At 40.2% G+C, this 20978-nt stretch overlaps 1 protein-coding gene across 1 annotated transcript in view; it reads right to left on the reverse strand.

Annotated features, from left to right (window-relative positions):
• Positions 1-16523, reverse strand: part of LOC140229104 (uncharacterized) — a 34752-nt gene extending 18229 nt beyond the window's left edge. Inside the window, 11 exon segments of the mRNA XM_072309370.1 lie at positions 1429-1559; positions 2542-2674; positions 4467-4569; positions 4829-4984; positions 7386-7523; positions 8013-8157; positions 8671-8804; positions 9561-9729; positions 10206-10297; positions 10798-10914; positions 16426-16523. Of these exon segments, the coding sequence (XP_072165471.1) occupies positions 1429-1559; positions 2542-2674; positions 4467-4569; positions 4829-4984; positions 7386-7523; positions 8013-8157; positions 8671-8804; positions 9561-9729; positions 10206-10297; positions 10798-10911 (1315 nt within the window). The 5' untranslated portion in view covers positions 10912-10914; positions 16426-16523.
• Positions 16524-20978: the final 4455 nt, after the last annotated feature.

Consider the following 20978-nt stretch of genomic DNA (forward strand, 5'->3'; position numbering starts at 1 on the left):
ACTTTACTTTGATTATTCATTACATTGGGTGATTTCAAGTTCAGCGATAAAACCGACTTGATATTAGATGGTTTTGAGAGGTTGACCTCAGAATTATGACATATTTCTGGTTGCTAGTGCTGGGCTCCATGTTGAATGTCATCTGCTGAACCGAGCTCCGCCGTTTGTGTTAGCAATTTATGTGCTTTTTCCCCATTGACTAACACCAGCCCCTAGGGATTATCATTTTCATCATTTCAAGTTCGGTGCTGGTGTTAGCGTTGCCATGCGAGAGCCACACTCATTTCCATAATACACATGTAGATGTATGTTTTACGTGCAAAGTCTATGCTGATGCAATGTTCGCCTACATTATATGTACGTAACGTACAAAAACACTCCAGACATGGCTATTTAAATCTGAGCCTGGCAGCAAAATTAAAATAATTGTGTTTTAAAGAACAGATGAAATTTGTGGCATTTTAGTCAGTCTTCCTCATTATGTGTCTAAAACTAAGCAGTCATGGCTACATCTCTTAACCTGTTGAGGATAGACTGATTTTGCTATAACACGCATTTCCCATAGACACCTGCCCGAGTATACTTGTGACTCATCTTCAATGGGTTAATATTTGACTTTGACTATGCAGCATCACTCTTTTCATCACTCAATTCCCGCGGATTTTGCAGTGGTGTGATGCTAGCACCTAGTGTAGGAATCGGTGATTGGTATTACTTCGTTAATCTGATGGTCAGCGTTGTAGCTCAATTTAAGGCTGTTATTTGGGGACTAGCACTGGCAGTAGCACCGAACTTGAAATCACCCATTGTATCACTACTATAAGGTTATACTATTATAGTTGTATACTCTGATCAGTTCACATTGTCTTGTTTACATTATTCTCTGTTACAAATGAAAGTGAAGTGGATTTTATGTATTAGTCGAAAAGTAAAAATAGATTTGAATTTGAATTTGGATACGCTGGTATGATGAGGCATCTCCTTTGCATCTAATCACTGTAGTCTTGTAATGATCTAGTATTGATAACTCTAAAGGGGAAGGAGATATATGCAGTTGCTTTAATCATCTTCAAACAGAGACAAGATTTTTGTAATGTTTTTCTTCATAAACCAATAGAAGAGTTTGGTACAGACATCATCACCTCTTGAAATTTGTGTGTGCGGGTGTGACCACCATTTCTATTTCATGAAAATATGTAAAACTTCAAATTCCACTGAAGCTTTCTTATCTAAGGTCTGATCTTTAAGGAACTTTTGCCACCTTGATTGCCACATTTGAATCTATCTATGCAAGCAAACTTTAATAAACAAGATGAGGAAATGACTTGACATGACATGTATATGTACTTTGTTGGCTGTTCTATCACTTTTGTTTCTTTTCTTTTACTTATTTTATAAAGGAAGTGAAATGTTTTATTCAAAGTAAACTTACCTCTGGTGTTTTAGCATCTTTGCTCGTTTCGGGCTGCTGGTTTTCCTCCGTCTCCTCCTTGACTGTCAGTGGGTCCTCCATCTCAAACAGTGGACGGTCACCAAGAGCAAAGACAAGATTCTGCCACCTAAATTGAGGTTTTAAACAGGTGGTAAAGATATCTTTACTCTGGACATCTATATTCTAAATGTATGAAATCATATTTTCCCCTGATATAACATGATCAGAATCTAAGTCTTTCTCTCAAATGTGAAGATGCATTGCCCTGATGGGAATTGGGTTATTCATTGACATGAAATTACACAGGCAATGAAAAGATAAACAAGTATGTACATTTTGCAGTCATTGATCCAAATGCATATGCATCATGGTTATCTTTTTTGGTGGTCCTCATTTAATTGGTCTCCCAAATTATGAAGTGTTTTCCCCCTCTGTGACTTCAGGAAATAGTTGAATAATATTCACACATTGATATAAACAAGTATTGGCTGTACAGTTGGAATGCAGTTTGTGGATCCCATTGAAGATGAAAAAGAAAGTTACACAATTTGTGATATGCCAACCACTTTACTTCAAGGCACATCCCTTCCTTCATGAAGTCTTAGTTTCATATTTACCCACTCTGAAATGCTTGTGGCAAAGCCTCTCTCCCACCCCCATTTATACTTGATGATTTTGTAATGATATGGCCACAATATGATTGGCTTGCCACCATATTAGAGCAACTACCCCGAGGGCAATTACTCCCCAGCTAATTACTAATTAGTGATATGGCTAGAGTAAAGACTAGGGTTAGGGTAAGGTTAAGGGTTCGGAGTTTGGGTTAGGGTTAGGATTAGGTTAAGGATTAGGATTAGGGTTAGGGTGAGGGGAAGGGTCCGGGGTAATTGCCCAGGGGGTAATTGACCTAGACCCCTTGCCACTCATAGCAAGTGCAAAGTGTATTCAAAGTACTGAAATCCACCGAGTATGAACGCTTGGATGGAACAGCTCATTACCTGGCTATAAGAATTAAACATCAATAGGGCCACCTACCCTTTGAAAACTTCAGCAAAAGGTCTATTTCATGCAAGAATTTCATCACTGTTGAATCACAGGACCAGACTCACCTGTCATCAGGCTTGGTCTCTGCCGGCACCTGTAGGGTCACTGCCTTGGGAGACTGGTTGCTGTTCCCCATCTTGCTTCCAATCATGCTGCGACCCCGGCCGGATCTTTGTTGAGATCTCCGTCCACTCTTCTCTGCAGATGTTAATCACAAAAGATGTTTCACAGGCTGCATTAGCCAGAGATGTTGTACCAAGTCTCATGCCAGTTGAAGTCTAAGTCGCCTGCATTCTTTTGCTTTTTAATTATTTCTTTTAATTCTCTCTTCCTCCAGTCATAAATCAAGCTAAAATAAGGATGCAAGGTTTACATCTGAAACACATAAATCCATAGAGAACTAATAACCTGTCCTGTTTATAGTATGGGCTGGGCTATGTTTTAGTTTCTCTTTCTCCAAGAATAATTTGTTCCATAAACTAGATATATCGCTACGGCTACTGATATGCCTCCGCCATAATGCATGGTTCTCCTAATAGGTCTATAGTACAATGTCTTGACAATGTGTGATGACAGTTTCACACAATTGGCAAAATATTAAAATGACAGGTTTGACACAAATGTGCTGAATGTTCACTTTCCTAGAACTAGGTTCAATTGGATGAATGATTAAAATGTCAGAGTGCAGATTTTGGGGGAACTGATGATTTTTACTTGACTTTTGACCCTTTTATAAGTTTATGCATTGAGTAATTTTCAAGGTATTGAGAAAAAGTATAATTTCAGTATCAAATGGGAAAATAGCATTATCTAAACCTGGCCTTGACCTTTGACCTCACAGTTCCAAAGAGAATCACTGTTTGGTTAAACATGCATAAATATGTAAGTTTCATGATGATACCTTGAGTTACTTTCGAGATATGGAGGAAAAAGTGCAATTTAGCACTTTCACTTGACCTTTTACCTTTTCACCTTTGACCTTTTGGCAAGAAACTTCCCCAAAAATATATATTGGGTAATACATGCCATACATCAAGTTAAAAAAAAAAAAAAACCTTCAGGCATATTGCATTTTAAGGAAAGTAGTGATATTTTGAGGAGTTGACCTTGACCTTTGACCCCCTGACCTTTGACCCATGACCCCCATCTTCCCTAGATAATCACTGCCCATCGGTACAAGCATATATACTAAGTTCCATGAGAATACCTTGAACCATTTGCGAGATATGGAGAAAAACATGAAATTTCAATGTTTTTTTCACAAAATAACCTGTGACCTTTGACCCTGTGACCCTAAAATCCACACAAAGTATTATCCCCCAAGGATATACCCTCATACCAAGTTTGATGTAAAACCACCACACGGTTCTTGAGATATCGACAAAAACAAAATGGGACGGACGGACGTACGGACAGACGGACGGACGTACGGACAGACGTACGGACGGACGTACGTAGCGTACGTACGGACGGACGGACGACCCGAAAACATAATGCCTCCGGCCACTTCGTTGCGGAGGCATAAAAAAGATCCCCTAAAAAAAAAGTTTGTATTATATTTCTTCAAGTACAAATGTAAGTGATTTGAGTGAAATTGAGCATCCACATCTACATGCTGTTATGAGCATTTCAATGCTGATAATTATGTTAACAATCATTGTATCCTGTGAGCACCTTGGGGAAAAAAAAAAAAAGATAATCAAAACGTTGTTGCAGTCACCTGACAATGATGTGCCTTACATCTACTTTTTCCTCAGTGCTTTGCCCATTTAATGACTGATGAAATTTCTATACCACATGTGCCTAAAATGTATGCAATGTGAGAGAACACACAGATATTCAAATGTTCATAACTTCATAACAGCTGTGACATTTTCCTTCCACTTTCATTGATCCCTCAGCTACCTTTTTTCTTTCCTTCACTCTTTCTATTCAAAATGACTTTGCCCTTTGGTCGACTCTCCAACAGTGAAGTTCTTCGTCCTCTTACCTCTTGTCACTGGTCTCTCGTAGAATTCAGTCTTCTGGAATTCTTTCTTGAAGTTGACGCTGCATTTGATGTCTGCGCCTTGGACTCCAACAGGATGATAGATCTATGTGTTGTTTTCAGGAAGAAAGGCCAGCAACAGAGAATCATTTGTAAAGTTGTGGTGAGAATTTCAATCCACATACAAACCTTGCTCACTACTGACAGCAACGTTAAATCAATATAGTGGTAATAATCTTCGGAGATAATTTGACATGGTGGTGAGACTAACAATCTTCCACTGCTAATGGCATATCATTTGCATAAAGATAGATACTTCTTACTCTGCCACGATGGATCAAAAGGACTGAATCACAGCATCATACCTTCACATTTAGAAACCAGTCATACTGAGGCTCGTGAGTCCAGACACATTTGTCTGACGATGGGGGCTTCGGGGCTGGCACCTCCACAATAACAGTCTCGGGGATGACCTCAGGAGCATCACCAACTCCCTTCTTGGGGTCAAGGAATGTCACCCTCTGCATACATCAACAGGAAAAAAGGGAAGGTTGGCTTGAATGAACAATAGAATCAATGAATGTCATGTCTCAATCAGTGTGACATCTCACATGCACATAGTGTTACATGATGTAAATGTATCCACATCTTAGACAATACACATTAGACAGGGATCAAGGAATGGGGGGGGGGGGGCTACATGGGGGATACTATTGACCCCCCCCCCCACTCTGAAAAATGTTCTGTGGCCCCTGTTAGAGTCAGTTCACATTGACTGAAACATTCACTTATCTTCACTCACAATTCATCATTATGACTCTAGCTTGCAGGACAGCAAAGAGCAGCAAATTTTCCATAACAAGCAGAACTCTAAAACTTCTACAGCTTCAAGATGGTATACATGTGAGTTTTAATACATGTTTTAACATGTATCATATTCATATCATATACCTCCTGTTTTTTGTCGCTTCTCTAGTCCTATCGTGCTTTTACTTTCTATTCCATTTCCTTCCTCACTTTTCTTCTCCATCATCTTGTAAATTTCTCTTCTGGCAAGTGTGTGAAGGTCACCTAAATATTCTCTTTTTTCCTGTCACTTTGTTAATTCTGTCAACCAAAGCACAGGCAATCTTTCACACAGCACAAAACAAAACAAAACTGTTTGTGCTCAAATTCCCATAACATCGAATTTTCTCTGTGGGCATAAGACAACAAAGACAAACAGACAAGTCATTCGTCAAACAGATTGTCACACCACAATGGTGCCTTATGACCCTTGAGTTTACACCAGACAGACGTTTTCAGATCAAATGCAGATTATCAGGCAAACAAGTGCCAAATATATGTATGAAAACTTCACAGAGAGTCTCCTCTTCACACTTTTCACCTTGAACTTTGATCAATGACAATCTGCCAATGCAATAATCTGGCATGATTTAGTGTGGTAAAACTGGACAGTTTATCATTTGAAATTTGTCAGTCACTGAAATCTGTTTTAACCCTATTCTATCAGGCGGGGGGGGGGGGGGGGGGGGGGGGTCGACATTTCGCACCACTATTCCGCAACGTGCAAAGATTTTGCTGCGTCGTTTCATGACTTTTTTCATTGAAGTCTCCTGCATATTGTGTGCAAATCCAGTGCAATTGTGTGGGGGGTTTTTGTTAAATTGATGTAAATTAGATTATTTCAACTTTTAACAATTGAAATTAATCAATTCTAACGTAGAGAAGCTTGAAAACGTGCCTGCAACAAATTTTGGCAAAAAAAAGCAATAGAAAACAAAAGGTCGAAAAAACAATAAAATACATAAGAAATTAACAAAACAATAAAAACAAAAGAAACTGATTTTAATTGTGCTATTTGTTTACAAGAAAATTGTTTGATGTGTCTTGAGAAACTCTGACACAAAAATTTAGCAATCCTTCAGTCTTTTTAATGGAGGTATAGGTGAAAATATGATTTCATGCATAAATTTGCATAATTAATTTACTAAAAATAGAAAGTCAATATGTTTCTATTGTATAACCATGTAATCTTGTTGTTGACATCCGGCTCTATCTGCAGGCAAAATTTTGTGGCACGCGATCGGTGGCTGAGATCTGAATGAAATCTTTGCATCTGACTGGCTGAGAGCAAACTGTTGGTGAAAATCACTAACAAAACACCTGCTGAAATGCCCCATGGGCATCCCTTTGAAAATTTGATAAAACGAATGAATGAAGTGTGAATCATAATACAGCCCAGGGAGAAAGAATTTGACTGAGGCTCTACCCACTCACTAACAAAACACTTGATGAAATGCCCCCATGGTTCTGTTTAATGACATCCCTCTGAAAATTTGATGAATGAATGAATGAAGTGTGAATCATCAGTGGCGGATCCAAGGGGGCACACTGGGCGCGCACCCCCCATAAATTTTTTATTTTTTGAAAATAGAAAAAAGGAAAAGAAAAAAGTGAAAGGGGCACATGCACCCCTCCTTTAATTTTTGCATCAGAAATTTGCACTGAAGCCCCCCCCCCCCCCCCCCTTTCTTTTTCTTTTTGCTTGTCAGTCAATGAAACCCAGAAGTGGCACAAGAAAACGAAAAAACTGCACAGGAGTCTTTTTTCTTTTTTTTTTTGGCTTGTCAGCTGATTAGACCTGGAAGTAGCACCAGAAATATTTTTTTCGCCCCCCAACCCCAACCTTTACGGAATTCCTGGATATGCCACTGACCATAACACAGTCTCAGGAGAAGAAATTTGACTGAGGCTCTACCAAACTACCTCCTCTGCTCACAAACAAAACACTTGAGGAATGCCCCCTTGGGTTCTGTTGAATGGCATCCCTTTGAAAATTTGATAAACGAATGAATGAAGCATGAATCATAACACAGCCTAAAGTGAAGGAATTTGACTGAGGCTCTACTCGACACATACCTTGCTTGCTGGAGTGACGATGTCGCTATCCAGGTCATCCCTCTGTGTCTGGGCCGTGGCCCTGGCAGTGCTCTCATGCCCGTCCCCCTTCTCATCATCACTCTCAGACTCCTCCTCTGTGAAATCCAGTTCATCGGACTGAAAGAAAGAAAGATCAAAAGGTACCCATACCGTCCACTGTGAATGAGAGTTTCAATAAATTCGTAAACTGAGATTGTACACTATCTATAACCACATACTACAGACTTGGTTCACTAGTGCATATGGTTTTCCACTAGTCACCATTTCAGGTTCAGCTGAATATCATTATGACATATTTGTCACTGTGTTACCCTGACAGAGTTGCAGATATTGAAGTTGGAAAGGCTGAAAGTGGTGCAAATCATATATGTAATTATTCAGTGAAAGCTGACAGTATGAAGAATTAAGAATTCCAGAGAAGGAAATTGATTTTCTTGCAGTATTAGATTTCCACAGTGACGGGTCTATGAATAGTATGTCTTTGGAAGGAGGCAGATACATTCTGAACTGATACACATCAGTATTTGTCCGTGTCAGATTGCAGGGGATGGACACGTCTGAACTTGAGTCAAGACTAGCTTTGTCTGGATTTAAAGCAAGACTTACTGAGCTGAGGAGCTGAAGTTCATTGACGGACGACTGGCTGCGAGTTCTGGGTTCTGGTGACTTCCCAGAATCCTCCTTGCCCTCTTCATTGTCGGAGTCAGGTTCCTTGTCCAGTGACTCTATGTAGGCTTGCAGGTGTTCCATACTAAAGCCAAATATAAAATGGATAGCGATCTTAAGAAATTTAATTTGTAAAGGGAGACAAATTGAAGAAACTCTCACTTGAACCTTCACCCCTCTGAATAATATCTTTCTTTCATTTAATATGCCTTGTCCGCCTTGAACTATTCAACATAACAATGTTGGAATTTGGGAGCTTGGGTATTTGTTCCATGTGTATTGTGTCACTGCCAGCAACCAGGGACAGCCTGGTGGTAGTGTCGCTGCCCGGAAAGCAGTAGATGACAGGTTCGAGTCCCACTGGTTCCTTTTTTCTGACATGTTTGTTAATTTACAGATCAGCCGTTGTAATCTCAACAATTTAATTTGTTGAGGGAGACAGATTGAAGAAACTCACACCTGAACCTTCACCCCTTTAAATAATACCTTTCTTTCGATTACAACCTTCTTGCAAAAATTAACACAGACCTGCATAAGAGATGATATAATATGTGGTCATTGCTCATCTGCACTGGACAGAGACTATCTGTCTGATGACTTACCCTAGTTTGGCCTTTGCTTGAAGTTGTCGATGAGGAATTTCCAGCGTCTGCCATGGCCCCTGCAGCTTGTGAGCTTGGAGAAGAGTTTCTCCCACATCATGATTCGTTTCTCTTTGGCCATCCGTTTGGCCTGAAGAAAAAAAAAAAAAAACACAGATTAAGAAAGAACCTGTATGATATGCATTTTTATGCTCATCCAGTTGAACACACATTCCTTTTGTTTGCCATCATACAAGTGAACCATATTCCTAAATAACTCTTCAACTTCATCCTTCATTGTCATCGATCTGTTCAGGACACAATGTCATTCCCTGGTCAAAGGTCACACAGCACCTTTACTATTTTTGATATTCAATTGGATCAGACTGGTGACCAAAGGGGATAAAAGTACATGGTAATTATTACAATTATAACCTTTTAGAAGTCTGATTATGGCATATTGCACTCACTCTCTGTGAGAGTATATGAAAATATGTTTTACACGTTTCTACAGTTCTGCACACGACACAAGGCTGAGAATTTGAGGAATAACTGTAAAACTACAAATATTTGTTGCATGAAACTGTAGCGGATTGCTCCTGTTATTTAATGCATTGTCTAGACAAAACCTTATTGCGTGAATTTCACTAGTGCAAATCTTGGCTCTTTGCAAAATTTGCACGAGTTTCATGTACATGAAATTATCCGGTTCTACAGTATTGTCTTCTCTCTCTCTCTCTCTTTACATAAAATGTATATGTTGCTCATTTTCATGGCAAAATTTATACACAATCTTGTCACAACGTAAGAAGGAAAACATAAGGATTGTTACAAACAAGAAGCAAACACAAGACAGAGACAATGCATTCTCCGTTTTCAATTATTGACAAGGGAACAATGCAATCACCTGTGCGTCCAGCAGCTGCAGCCTCCTGACAGCAATGTTCAGCTGCTTGTGTTTGCTCTCGTAGTCAGTGTGAAGTTTTTTGAGGGCGGCGCTCTTCTCTTCCCAGGACACCGAGAAGACACGCACCAGCCTGACGAGCTCTGTCACTGGCGTCTGCAGGTCATTTGTGCTGCAAAGGCGGAGAAAGAAATGGTGTGGTGCGTGATAAAATGTTTGACCCACTTTCTCCAGTCACTCAAGAGAAATCTCTCAACTAGACAAGTATGATGTTTTCATCATCAATGAAATGCAGCAAGGGTCATGGCCACATTACTTGAATATAAAATTCTGTTCCAATTTCACAGCGATAAAGCTGGAGTGGGGCTCACCAAAAACAGAATGTGGGCATATATCTGGTGCACTTCACAGTTCTGTCTGTGTAATATTAGCATATGCATTTGTATCAAATTACTAAATGAACAGTAATGCTTGATGTTGTGGAAGTCTAACATAATGCACAGATCATCTGAGTGAATATTGTAGGTTTCAAGTGGATTGCCTTCTGTAAAAGTAACACACAACAATATTTTTTTCCTTTTTAAAGACATTTGTATGTACAGCTGTATGTGTGAGTGCAGAGAGAGAGAGAGAGAGAGAGATATTTACCTTCTAAAGATTCTGCCAGAAACCATGATGAGCCGAGCCATAAGGGTGGGTGGAAGTGCATGGACAAGGAGTTCATCTTTCAGGGACAAGAACTACGCAATAGATTGGACAGAAAAATTGGACAGCAAAACTTGACAAGTCTTTTTTATTATTATCATTATTATTATTATTATTATTATTATTATTATTATTATTATTATTATTATTATTATTATTATTATTATTATTATATTATTATTATTATTTATGATAAAGCAACAACAACAAAAAAATATTCAAGAAATATTACAAGGACACTTGAGTTATGACATTGTTTCTTTTTGGTATGTTTGATTCTTCTTCTTTTGAGCCATAGGCATGGAATGATTAAGAAATTAAAACTCAAAAGTTTAAAATTACTTTTTATTTATCTCTACTTCTATATCTCCTAAAGAAATGATTGCAGTTCACAAAGTTTCCCAGTCACTAGTAACTATTTAAGGAAATTAGAATTATAAGAATTTAGATGAAACACCTCATCCCTTGAGAAAAAACAAATCTTATATAAAAAATTTCCCCTAACACAATAATTGCATAATATCAAAACAATCACCTCGGCTAATGTTGCCTGGACCATCGCGATTGAGTTGACCACTCCATCACATAGCATCTCAAACTTGTTGCTCTCCTGTTGAGCAGATGCCATGATGTCAATTTCATCATCCATGATCTGGAGAAAAAAAAAAAAATCATAACTACAAGCAAATAAGAAAGGTGCATTTCATGGCAGCTGAAATGTTATATGGCTCATGAGATTTAATTGATGATGAGATGATGATGATGATGATGATCCACCACATTTGCATAGCGCCTTATATCTGTTACAAGTACAAACATTCAATGGTGCAGACTCCTCCAAGAGAGTTAGCAATTGAATGCCTGGCGGAAAATATGAGTCTTCCGTGAGGCCTTGAAGAGCGCCAGTTTGTCAACTTCATAGAGAAAAGATGGGAGGGAGTTCCATAGGTGAGGAGTGATAGAGGAAAATGCCCGGTCTCCATATCCCTTGACATGTGTAATAGGTATCTGGAGAGCAAGGGCTAGATGAACAAAGGCCAGGGCAAGGCTCACAACACTCAATTGGGGAAGACAGGTATCCTGGGGCCTGACCATGAATGACCTTAAAAGTGAGCTGTAGGATCTTGAAATTAATTCAATGCAGCTTAGCCAGGACAGGGATGATGTGATCATACTTCCTCAGCCCAGTGAGCAAACGTGCCGCTGCATTCTGTACTGCTTGAAGTCTATTCAATGTTGCAGATGGAAGGCCAGCTAGAAGACTGTTCTGGAAATCCAGTCTTGATGTAATGAGTGAATGGATAAGGCTTTCTGCTGCTATCCTCGTAAGCAGAGGTTCAACTAATCTACAGAAGATGTAATTTCAAGGAGCCTTGATTGCTATAGATCCATTGATTCCACCACTTAAAGAACTCTAGAAGTAGATATGTAGACACTGATATGATTAGATCTAGAAATGTCTTATGTAGGCATCTACATGTAGTGTTAGAGAGCAGAAATTAGTCTAGTCTTCTAGATTCTTACTTAAGCTGTTAAGTAATGCAAAAAGAGAGAAAACCATCCACAAGCCTGAATTATTCCAGTTTTCTGAGCTGTAGCTCAGGCAGTAGGGAAGGTCCAGAACCGAAGCAAATTGCAAATTGTGTGAAAGCTACAGCAGAGATTTCATTAGACTCAAGGCCCAAATAAAGAAGATTCATTACGACCCTATACCAGCATTCATGACCAGACATATTGGGTACTATCATATACATTGTAGCGCTTGCCCCAGCATTAGACTGGGCACTTGCCATTTCTAGATAGGCCTAGAGCCAGAAGGCAATAGGTGATTTCACGTTAGGTGCAAGCACTGTTTTTGTTTGTTTGTTTGTTTTTCAGTGGGTCCCTTTTTCCTACACTGCATACTGTCAGCTTTACTTTGATTATTCATTACATTGGTGATTTCAAGTTCAGTGCTACTGCTATTTCAGCACTAGCACTGGCCATAAAACCAAACTTGAAATCAAGTCTGTGTTTGGAGGTTGACCCCAAAATTATGACGTACATTATGTATTTCCAGTAGTTGGTGCTGGGCCCGGTGTTGAATGTTGTCTGCTGAACTCGGCTCCATCGTTTGTGTTGGCGATATACATGCTTTTCCCCCATTGGCTAACACTTAGCCCCTAGGGCCAGAGTGATTATCATCTTTGTCATTTCAAGTTCGGTGCTGGTGTTCTACTGTTAGTGTTAGCATTGCTCTAAGAGACCCGCATTCACTTCCATAGATGCATCTTTTATGTGCAAAGTTTATGCTAATAGAATGGTCGCCCACGTAACATACACAAACACTCGAGACATGGCTACATAAATTTGAGCCTAGGACTGGTAGGACCAAAATTAGGATCATTGTATTTTGGGAATGCAAAGGTGTGGTGCTGCCAGTTTGGCTTGCTACTACGGATCATGTGGCAACTGCAGGTGTATGAGGTGGCAGTGTCCAGGGTTGAGAGAATGCAGCAGAAGATGAACTGGTATTACCGGAAGTGGTTAGGCATTCCGAGAATGCTTACAGATCTGGCATTCTTTTGCAGATCAGGCGAGCTGCAATTACCTATGATGTCAGTGGTTGAGGAGTTTAAAGCTGGCAAGGTTAGGCCAGTGATGATGATGAGGGAGTCTAAGGACCAGATAATAACAGGAGTTTATAGGCCACTGATCCGCACAGGGAGGAAGTGGAGGGTGGAGGAGGCTGCGGACGAGGCAGTGGCAATGGCAAAGTGGAAGGAGCTGCGGGGTGCGGTTCAGGTGGGGCAGAAAGGGGTTGGGTTTCTTCAGGGCGTGAACAGCAAGCAAGGCAGGAAGGGTAGGAGGCATTTGGTGGTGGAGGCGGTAGAGGAGGAGTACCGCTTTGCCAACCTGGCTCTGCAGTAGGGAGTACAGGGGGCGTGAACTCGATGGGAAGGGGTGGAGCAGAGGAAGGTGTCATGGAATGACCTCAGGTCAATGTCCTCTGGAGCTTTGCCCTTCATGACCAGTTCCATCTTTGATGTTTTGCCTTCTCCAGTAAATCTTAAGAGGTGGGGCGTTGTGGAGGACAGTGGATGTAGGGTTTGCAACAAGGCGAAGGGCTCACTAGGCGTGAAGGCGTGGAGAGGGGAGGTCTATCATAACTGCTCTTGATTTTCACATGCTCCTTCGCATATGATACCAGTATTATGCTTTTTTGCGGTGACATAGACGTGATGATCTGAAAACTTGAAGGTACAAAAGGTACTGTGTTTTGTTGCTTGATTTTGATGTAACTTTCTGGTCAAAATGTTGAGCCACACGCAATATGCTGAATAGGAAACTCCGAAAACCCGCACCCGGACCGGGGGGCTGAATCAAGCACAGATGACCGAGGAACTGACTGCTGGTCATCAAACAGAAGCAGGGACAATTGAGGGTAATACCACTCTCAATCTCGCCATTGAAGTGAAAATAAAGGAAGCGCTTTGTTTGGAGGATGTGTTGAAAGTGCTCATGTGCGCCGTGAAAGAAGCTGTTCTTGAACAAAATACACAGCAGGTACATATGAGGCTCTCAAAATGGACGCTGACCAACACGAAGTTCATGTGAACAGCTTGGAAAAGAAAGTGAAGGAGCTGGAAGGAAAACTCTCAGTGATGACTAAGCGTTTGAGGAACAAGAGCAATTATAGTCCGTGCAACTGTCTGAGATTCTACAGTGTCAAGGAGAGACCAGGCGAAAGTACTGATACACTCATCACTGACATTGTGAGAGACCACTTGAACATTCACCTGGCAGAATCTGACATTGATCACAGCCATAGAATCACTATGAGAAGCAGCACCAGGACAGGGCCAGAGAGGGGAAAAAGCATCATTATCAAGTTTGCCAGCTACAAGTACAATGTGCAATAAAAGGTCTATGCAGCAAGGTCGAAATTGAAACGGACATCTGTCTTCATCAACGAGGATCTTGGATGAAGGGCGTCAAACAGATGTTATAATCATGGATTTCTCAAAAGCTTTTGACAAGGTTGGACATGAGCGGCTTTTACGTAAACTGGACTACTACAGTATCAGGGGGAAAAATCTGAGATGGACTTTCCAGATGGTCTAGCGTCAAAGGTTTGCCTTTTTGCCGATGATGCAATTTCCTACATGACCATTGACAATCAACATCATACGCAAAATCTTCAAGAGGACCTAAACAAAATTGGTGACTGGGCGAAAAAATGGATGATGGTTTTGAACACAGATAAGTGTAAGGTTTTGACAATATCCAGGAAAAGAAGAAAGGTGCAACACGTGTATCATCTAAATAACGTCCCTCTTGAATTTGTTGAATCCGTGAAGTACTTGGGTATAACCATCACTTCTGATTTGAAGTGGACCCAACACATCAACAATACTGTCAATAAAGCCAATAATGTCCTTGCATTTCTAAGACGCAATCTTTGCATAAAATCTTCTGATGTTAAAAGCCACAGCTTACAAAACTTTGGTTCGACCAATTGTTGAGTATGCTTCCACAGTTTGGGACGCATCTTCCAAGAACCTAATCCACAAAGTGGAAATGGTCCAGAGAAGAGCTGCGAGATTCACTTTAAATCGCTACCATAACACCTCAAGTGTCACCAAAATGATGCAAGAACTTGATTGGATCACTCTGGAACAACGCATAGAAAATGACAGACTAATTATGATGTACAAAATACTGTAAAACGAGGAATGTTCGCGTGCATTTTTTTAATTTCGCAAATTTCGCATGTGTCAAGATTCGCGAAATTAAAATGCACGGGAAAGTTCTTGTCTACACTATATGCATTGAATGCCAGTGGCAGTTTGCGAAAATTTCATGCCGCAAAAAAGGCTGTCGGCTCCAATTCGCGAAAAATTCACGCCACGAATAGACGTCTATAGTACAGTAGGGTGTTTTACAGTACACAACTCCTCTTTGCAGGACTATAATAGTGTCAAACAGGTTACTCAGTTGACGAGAGCCTCGCAATTAGCAACCACACTCCTATCAGTGCCATACTCGAGAACTGAATCGCATCGCCATTCGTTCTTCCCAAGAACTGTAAGGAACTGGAATTCCCTGTCGTCAGAAATTCTTTCAGCGCCATCTGCTATCTGTGCGCGCGGTGGGATCATTCCGAAACCGTCTAATGTACGGAACGGTTGATCAGCTTACCGGTCATAACGTCCCCACGCCAAAACGTCCCCGAGCCAAAACGTCCTCGGGTACGACCAAAACGTCCCCGGGGCCCAGCTGGCACCAAAACGTCCTCAGGTCAAAATGTTCTATGTCATAAATTTTTATAAAATCTAAGTATCACTTATCAATTCAGAACGGTAAATGTGAGGAAATTTTGTTATTTAGAGCAGCATTTAGGTGGCTCGCTGCTAGCTAGCTGCGCTGCCGTACGCCGTGCGCGCTGTCTGCTCCTATGCAACGCGAATTCTATGCAACGCAGTGATCGCCGAGCGAGTAGTTGCGATCAAGATTATTCCCATAAGTAGATAAGTGACCAAAAAAAAATGGTGAAAATTCCATTTCTACTGGACTCGAATCTTATTCAGATGCAAGTATTTAGGTTACTGGATAACTACAGTAGGGTGAGTTTATGCGCCAGAGTGTATTTTCTTCATGCATTTCTATCGAGTCCGCTGGACTATGCGCCATATAAGAGGAGGCAGGGCGGCGGGGATCGGACTGACGTTTTGACCCACAGAGCGCGCGCCGACAAAAGCGGGGACGTTCTGGTACTTGACCCGGGGACGTTTTGACCGGATTCGGTTGATCACACTTAAATTTAATGTTACAGTGACAGTCACAGTGCAGTGGCTAGTTATTTTCGTCAAATTTTCTACGTGCTTGTAAATATCTGTAAATAAACTGTATTATAATGTAAATAGCACAGTCTGCAAGAATCTTCAGCCTATTGAAGGAGGCAGACTTAATCAGAAGAAAAAGAAGAAGAAAGTCGCACCAGCAACTTGACCGACGATGCTGTAGGCAATACACAAGATTACACGTGTGGGACTGGAAGTTTTCGCTTCAGCGTCAGTAGTAGGATAATTCCAGCTCCAGTCATGGACAAATACGAGGTGAAGAATGTGTCATAATAGCTGAAATGCAAGTTCATATATTATTTAAACAAACAAAACAGTACCTTCAGTGATATTTTCAAGGGATTCCTACTGTCAGTCAATGCCAATGGAAGACTTATAATTGAACGTCCCAGTATCGACGCGACAACAGCACAACCGATTTTGCGTTGGTAGGTTTCTAAGCAACACGACATTGAGGGCGCATGTCAAAATTCTCTTCCCTGTCGAGAGTTCCTAGTGTAGTGTATTGAAGGAGCAATCAACGAGAGTCCGTCATCAATACGAGAGAATCACCCATCTCTATCCCGGCTTGGCCTATACATTACCGAGTACTAGTAATCAGATCAGAGGGAAGAATTCTAGTAGCCCTACACCCTGAAGACTCGCGCTGCCTGCTCATATGGTTTTGGGTTGTGTTTTCTTTTTCTTTTTCTTCTTCATCTTCTCCTTCCTTCTCCCATATCTTCTTCTTCTTCTTCTTCTTCTTCTTCTTCAGTACCGTACCTTAGTCATAGTCTCATAGAGATGTTATAGTTTTAGTTACGATAGGCGATTCGGATTTTAACTTTTTGATTTGGAAGGTGATTTAAACGACTTATGTCATACTTTGTTGAAGAACATACAATTCTATTAGGTATTCAAAGTTTATTTGATGAAAATCGGTCTTGGAATGTCTGAGAAATCCACAAATAAAGTAAGGCCCTACTAAACAAAGTGGTACTAATAAAAAGTGGGTCCAACCTTGAACAGAACGTCTTTGTTTGTTTGTTTTTTTATATCTCAGCCATTTCAAAACCATTTTATCAAACAAACTTTGAATCTCATAGAATGGTATGCTCTTTAATATTTTATGAGAGGTTTCTCATCATCTCACAAAAAATGGAAATCTGAATTTCCGCCCCATCTCAGCCAAAAGCACAGTGCCTTAAAAGATTAAAAAAAGAAAGAAAGAAATACAGCCCGAAAACATCTTAATAACTGAAGGACTCTTCGTCTTCTGCAGTGACAGGTCACCACGTCTCATTGTAGATATCATCAATCTTGTGTACGATGGCAGACTCTTGTAGATAAAAACTTCCCGCGAGGCTTCAAGTTCATAAGCCGGGGCATCTTCTGTGAGTCATTATTGAACTTGCTATGGAGTCAAGAACAAGCCGACTTGATCGAGACAATGTGAGTCCGAAAAAACTAATCAATCAACCCTACAGTCTGAAGACAGCAGAGATTTGAAGAGATGATGGCAATGCTTTGTTCATAACAAGCAGAAAGTCAGTTAAAATAATCACATTTAGATGATAATCTAGTGTACGTGTTTACAGCATAAAAACACAGTCTGCTATATACTATACTTTTCAGGGCTGTACTGATTGATCAGCATGAACACTAGAGTGGAAGTCTGATTAGAGATGGATTGTCTGGTTGAAGAGTATGGATGGAATCGCGCTGATTGATGACTTCAGTTTTCAACTTCCCCATTAAACTCGAGTAATATGGACCCTAAATGGAAGCTAGCATCAGCTAATCATCAACTTGAAATTGCTCACAGTCAAATCGTATCACAGGAAGTCAACTACGCTCCCACGTCAAAAACAAAAAGTGTCGAAAAGGGTCTCCTGCGTATTAGACATATAGGACGATAGCATGTCTCCCATGTCTCTGTTTCCTTTAGTCTCCATAAAGGGTCAATTTCTCGTGAAAGGGTGTGTTTTCGACATTCAAGGGAGGGGATTAAAGTGAGAACAGTCAGTGAAATGAATATCACTATTACAGGTAAGTGATGTGGATAAAAAACTGTATAGTAAATCAGAAACTGTTTAACTATAAGTCCGTATTTTGTAGTGAAAGAGAAGTATTCAAAACACAATTTAGGGTAGGCTTTTGTTATCGGCACCATAACAAAATAAGCTATTTACGGTCTATTTTTGCCCCTCCCCCCCCCCCCCGAAAAAAAGCAGTGTGCAGTGCGTGTGTGACAATGATCATTAATTATGCAAGAGACATAGATAGATAGACAGTATATATTCAGTACAAAGATAGACAGAATAGAAATAAATATATAACTAGACAGGTATTGTATATGAAATGGAAAATTTAAACAAGCAAATATATATGCATAGATTAATGAGTAAATATGCAAATGTACTCATATGAACGAATAACTGAATAGATTCTTAAGATTCATAAAACAATATACGCACTGAGGCCCTATGACCTAAAGGTTTTTTTTTTTTCCCACAGTGCATTTAATGGTCATACCCCCTTCCCCCTTCCCCCCTTCCCCCTTTCCTATAGTCACATTATTGGCGAAAATGTCTACAAGCCACTATGTTCCATTGAACAAGCCCTTTCATCTCCTTTTATTTTGTTATTATTCATACTTCCTGCAGAAAATGGACTCAATTCCCTTTTGTGCCAATGACTCAAATGCGCACAAATTTCACACACAAACCTATAGACAGGAAATAAACGTGGCAGGAAGGCTAATTGGCCTGTCGTAGATACACTCTAAAAACGCAAATGTTGAATCAACATTTAAAAGGGCCGAGGAGTGACAGCATTTTTGAAGTGTTGCATCCAACTTTTAAGATAACACTTTAAATGTTGAATCTAGCAGGAAAACCAACACTTTGAAAATGTTGTCACTCCTCGGCCCTTTTGAATGCTAATTCAACATTTGTGTTTTTAGAGTGTAAGGGTGCGTACACCTTATCGCAATATGGAGCACGTTATTCCTTTTAGGGATCGGTGGATAACGCCGAATCGTTTTCAAAAAAAAAAATGAATAATGTGAACGTATACTGCTTGCAATGAGCGGTTGATGGAACTATTCTTTTACCCCGGCTAATGTGATGGGAATATTAACATGATCATGGCGACAACGCAGTCACACTGATTGAATGTTTCTAACAAGATGGGCATTACCAAATGCAGCTTAGTAGCTCCATAGTAACCGTTTCTATGGATACGGAAGGAAGTGGGTTTATCGCCACTAGAGCATTTCTTGCTCTCCTGTTAACTAATTAAACTCGCTTAATAATTTGATTGTTGGTGAAGCGTAACATGCATAATACAACGTGGGCTTGCCCTCCTGTACTCGTGTCGTGTCCCTTGAGTAATGCACTAATAAGAAAGAGGATGCTTTCCTCATTTGGCTCCGAGCGCTCTCCGCGCAGCAGTATAAAAAAAGCCACAAAAAGTATACACGAATTGGATGATCATCATGAGATGAGATCATGCAGTGCACACCAAGTTAGTTCAAATGCATTGCCAAACATCCAACTGGGCAAAGCGATGAATATGGAATCTCCGTTCTATTTCGTTAAAATCTGGTCAGTGGTTGGTAATGAAGCAATCCCTTGACTATAATGCAGGGAGGCAATACAATTCAACTGGCTGCCGGATAGAATGATCTACATTCGTGTATGCATAAACCATATTAAGTTTAAGGGTGACCAACATTTGCTCCTGCTACATTATTGCTACGGTCATATTTTCTCCAAGGACTTAGGGTTAGGGTTATGATAGGATTTTAGGATTGGTTTGATGTGAGGATTAGGATTAGGGATCGGGTAATGTTTGTGGATATGTTTTATGTTGGCTTAGCGTGCAGGTATTTCATGGGAGCAATTGTTTCAGGAGCAAATGTCATGGATCCAAGTCTAACACAATAGTCATTATTGCCTCGTCAATATCGTCGTTATTATATCACGTTTATCAGTTTCCCATAGCACTGCGCGCTGCGCGCTTCGGCAAAGTAATGATCTTTTAGGGAAATAGATACTATCTCCCGCCTGGATATCAAGTGTTATATCAAACCTATAACACTTGTGATGATGACGATGATGACGATGATGATGATGATGATGATGATGATGATGATGATGATGATGATGATAATAATAATAATAATAATGATAATAATAATGATAATAAAATTTTCTGAAAATTACCAAGTCACTTAATTGTGTGTATGTGTGTACGCATCATGTAGGCTGATGTCGGTGTGGTACATAATCGTTGAAGTGCCTGGCTTTCAGCCGGGGTATGGACGGGTGCGTCTCTTCCCCGAAAAGTCAGAGTGGGCACGGGTAAGGAAGGGTTCGGGGATGGCAGGTTTGAAATGCCGAACTACTTAACTCTGTTTATTTAAGATTATAACAAAAATCATGTGGATGTCTGTTGGATCTCCCTGAAGATATTTTTAATTTATGTATCTTGTTTTGCTGTTGAACACTTGTTTGTACTGTCTTGTGCATCTGCATGTTCTTGTGACATATCTTATTGTATATAATAATAAATGTGCTTTGTATGAAGCGAATAAAGAGAATAATAATAATGATAAAATCCTGTCTGATTTCGATGTCAGCTGAAGAAACCCGGAAGTGGCACCAGAAGTTGCGCTGAGGGTCTTTATTTATTTTTTATTTTTTACTTTTTGCTTGTTAGCTGATAACACCTGGAAGTACCCCCCCCCCAAAAAAAAAACAAAAACAACAACAACAACAACAACAACAACAAAACAAACTTTTGAAAACGTGGCGCCGGTGTCACAGGCGATCCGTTCCGGCCAGTAGATAAGTTCCGCCGGAACGAATCGGCGGAATTTGGCCAGTAT

Source organism: Diadema setosum, chromosome 5, assembly GCF_964275005.1.
Source record: "Diadema setosum chromosome 5, eeDiaSeto1, whole genome shotgun sequence".
Taxonomy (NCBI): Eukaryota; Metazoa; Echinodermata; class Echinoidea; order Diadematoida; family Diadematidae; genus Diadema; species Diadema setosum.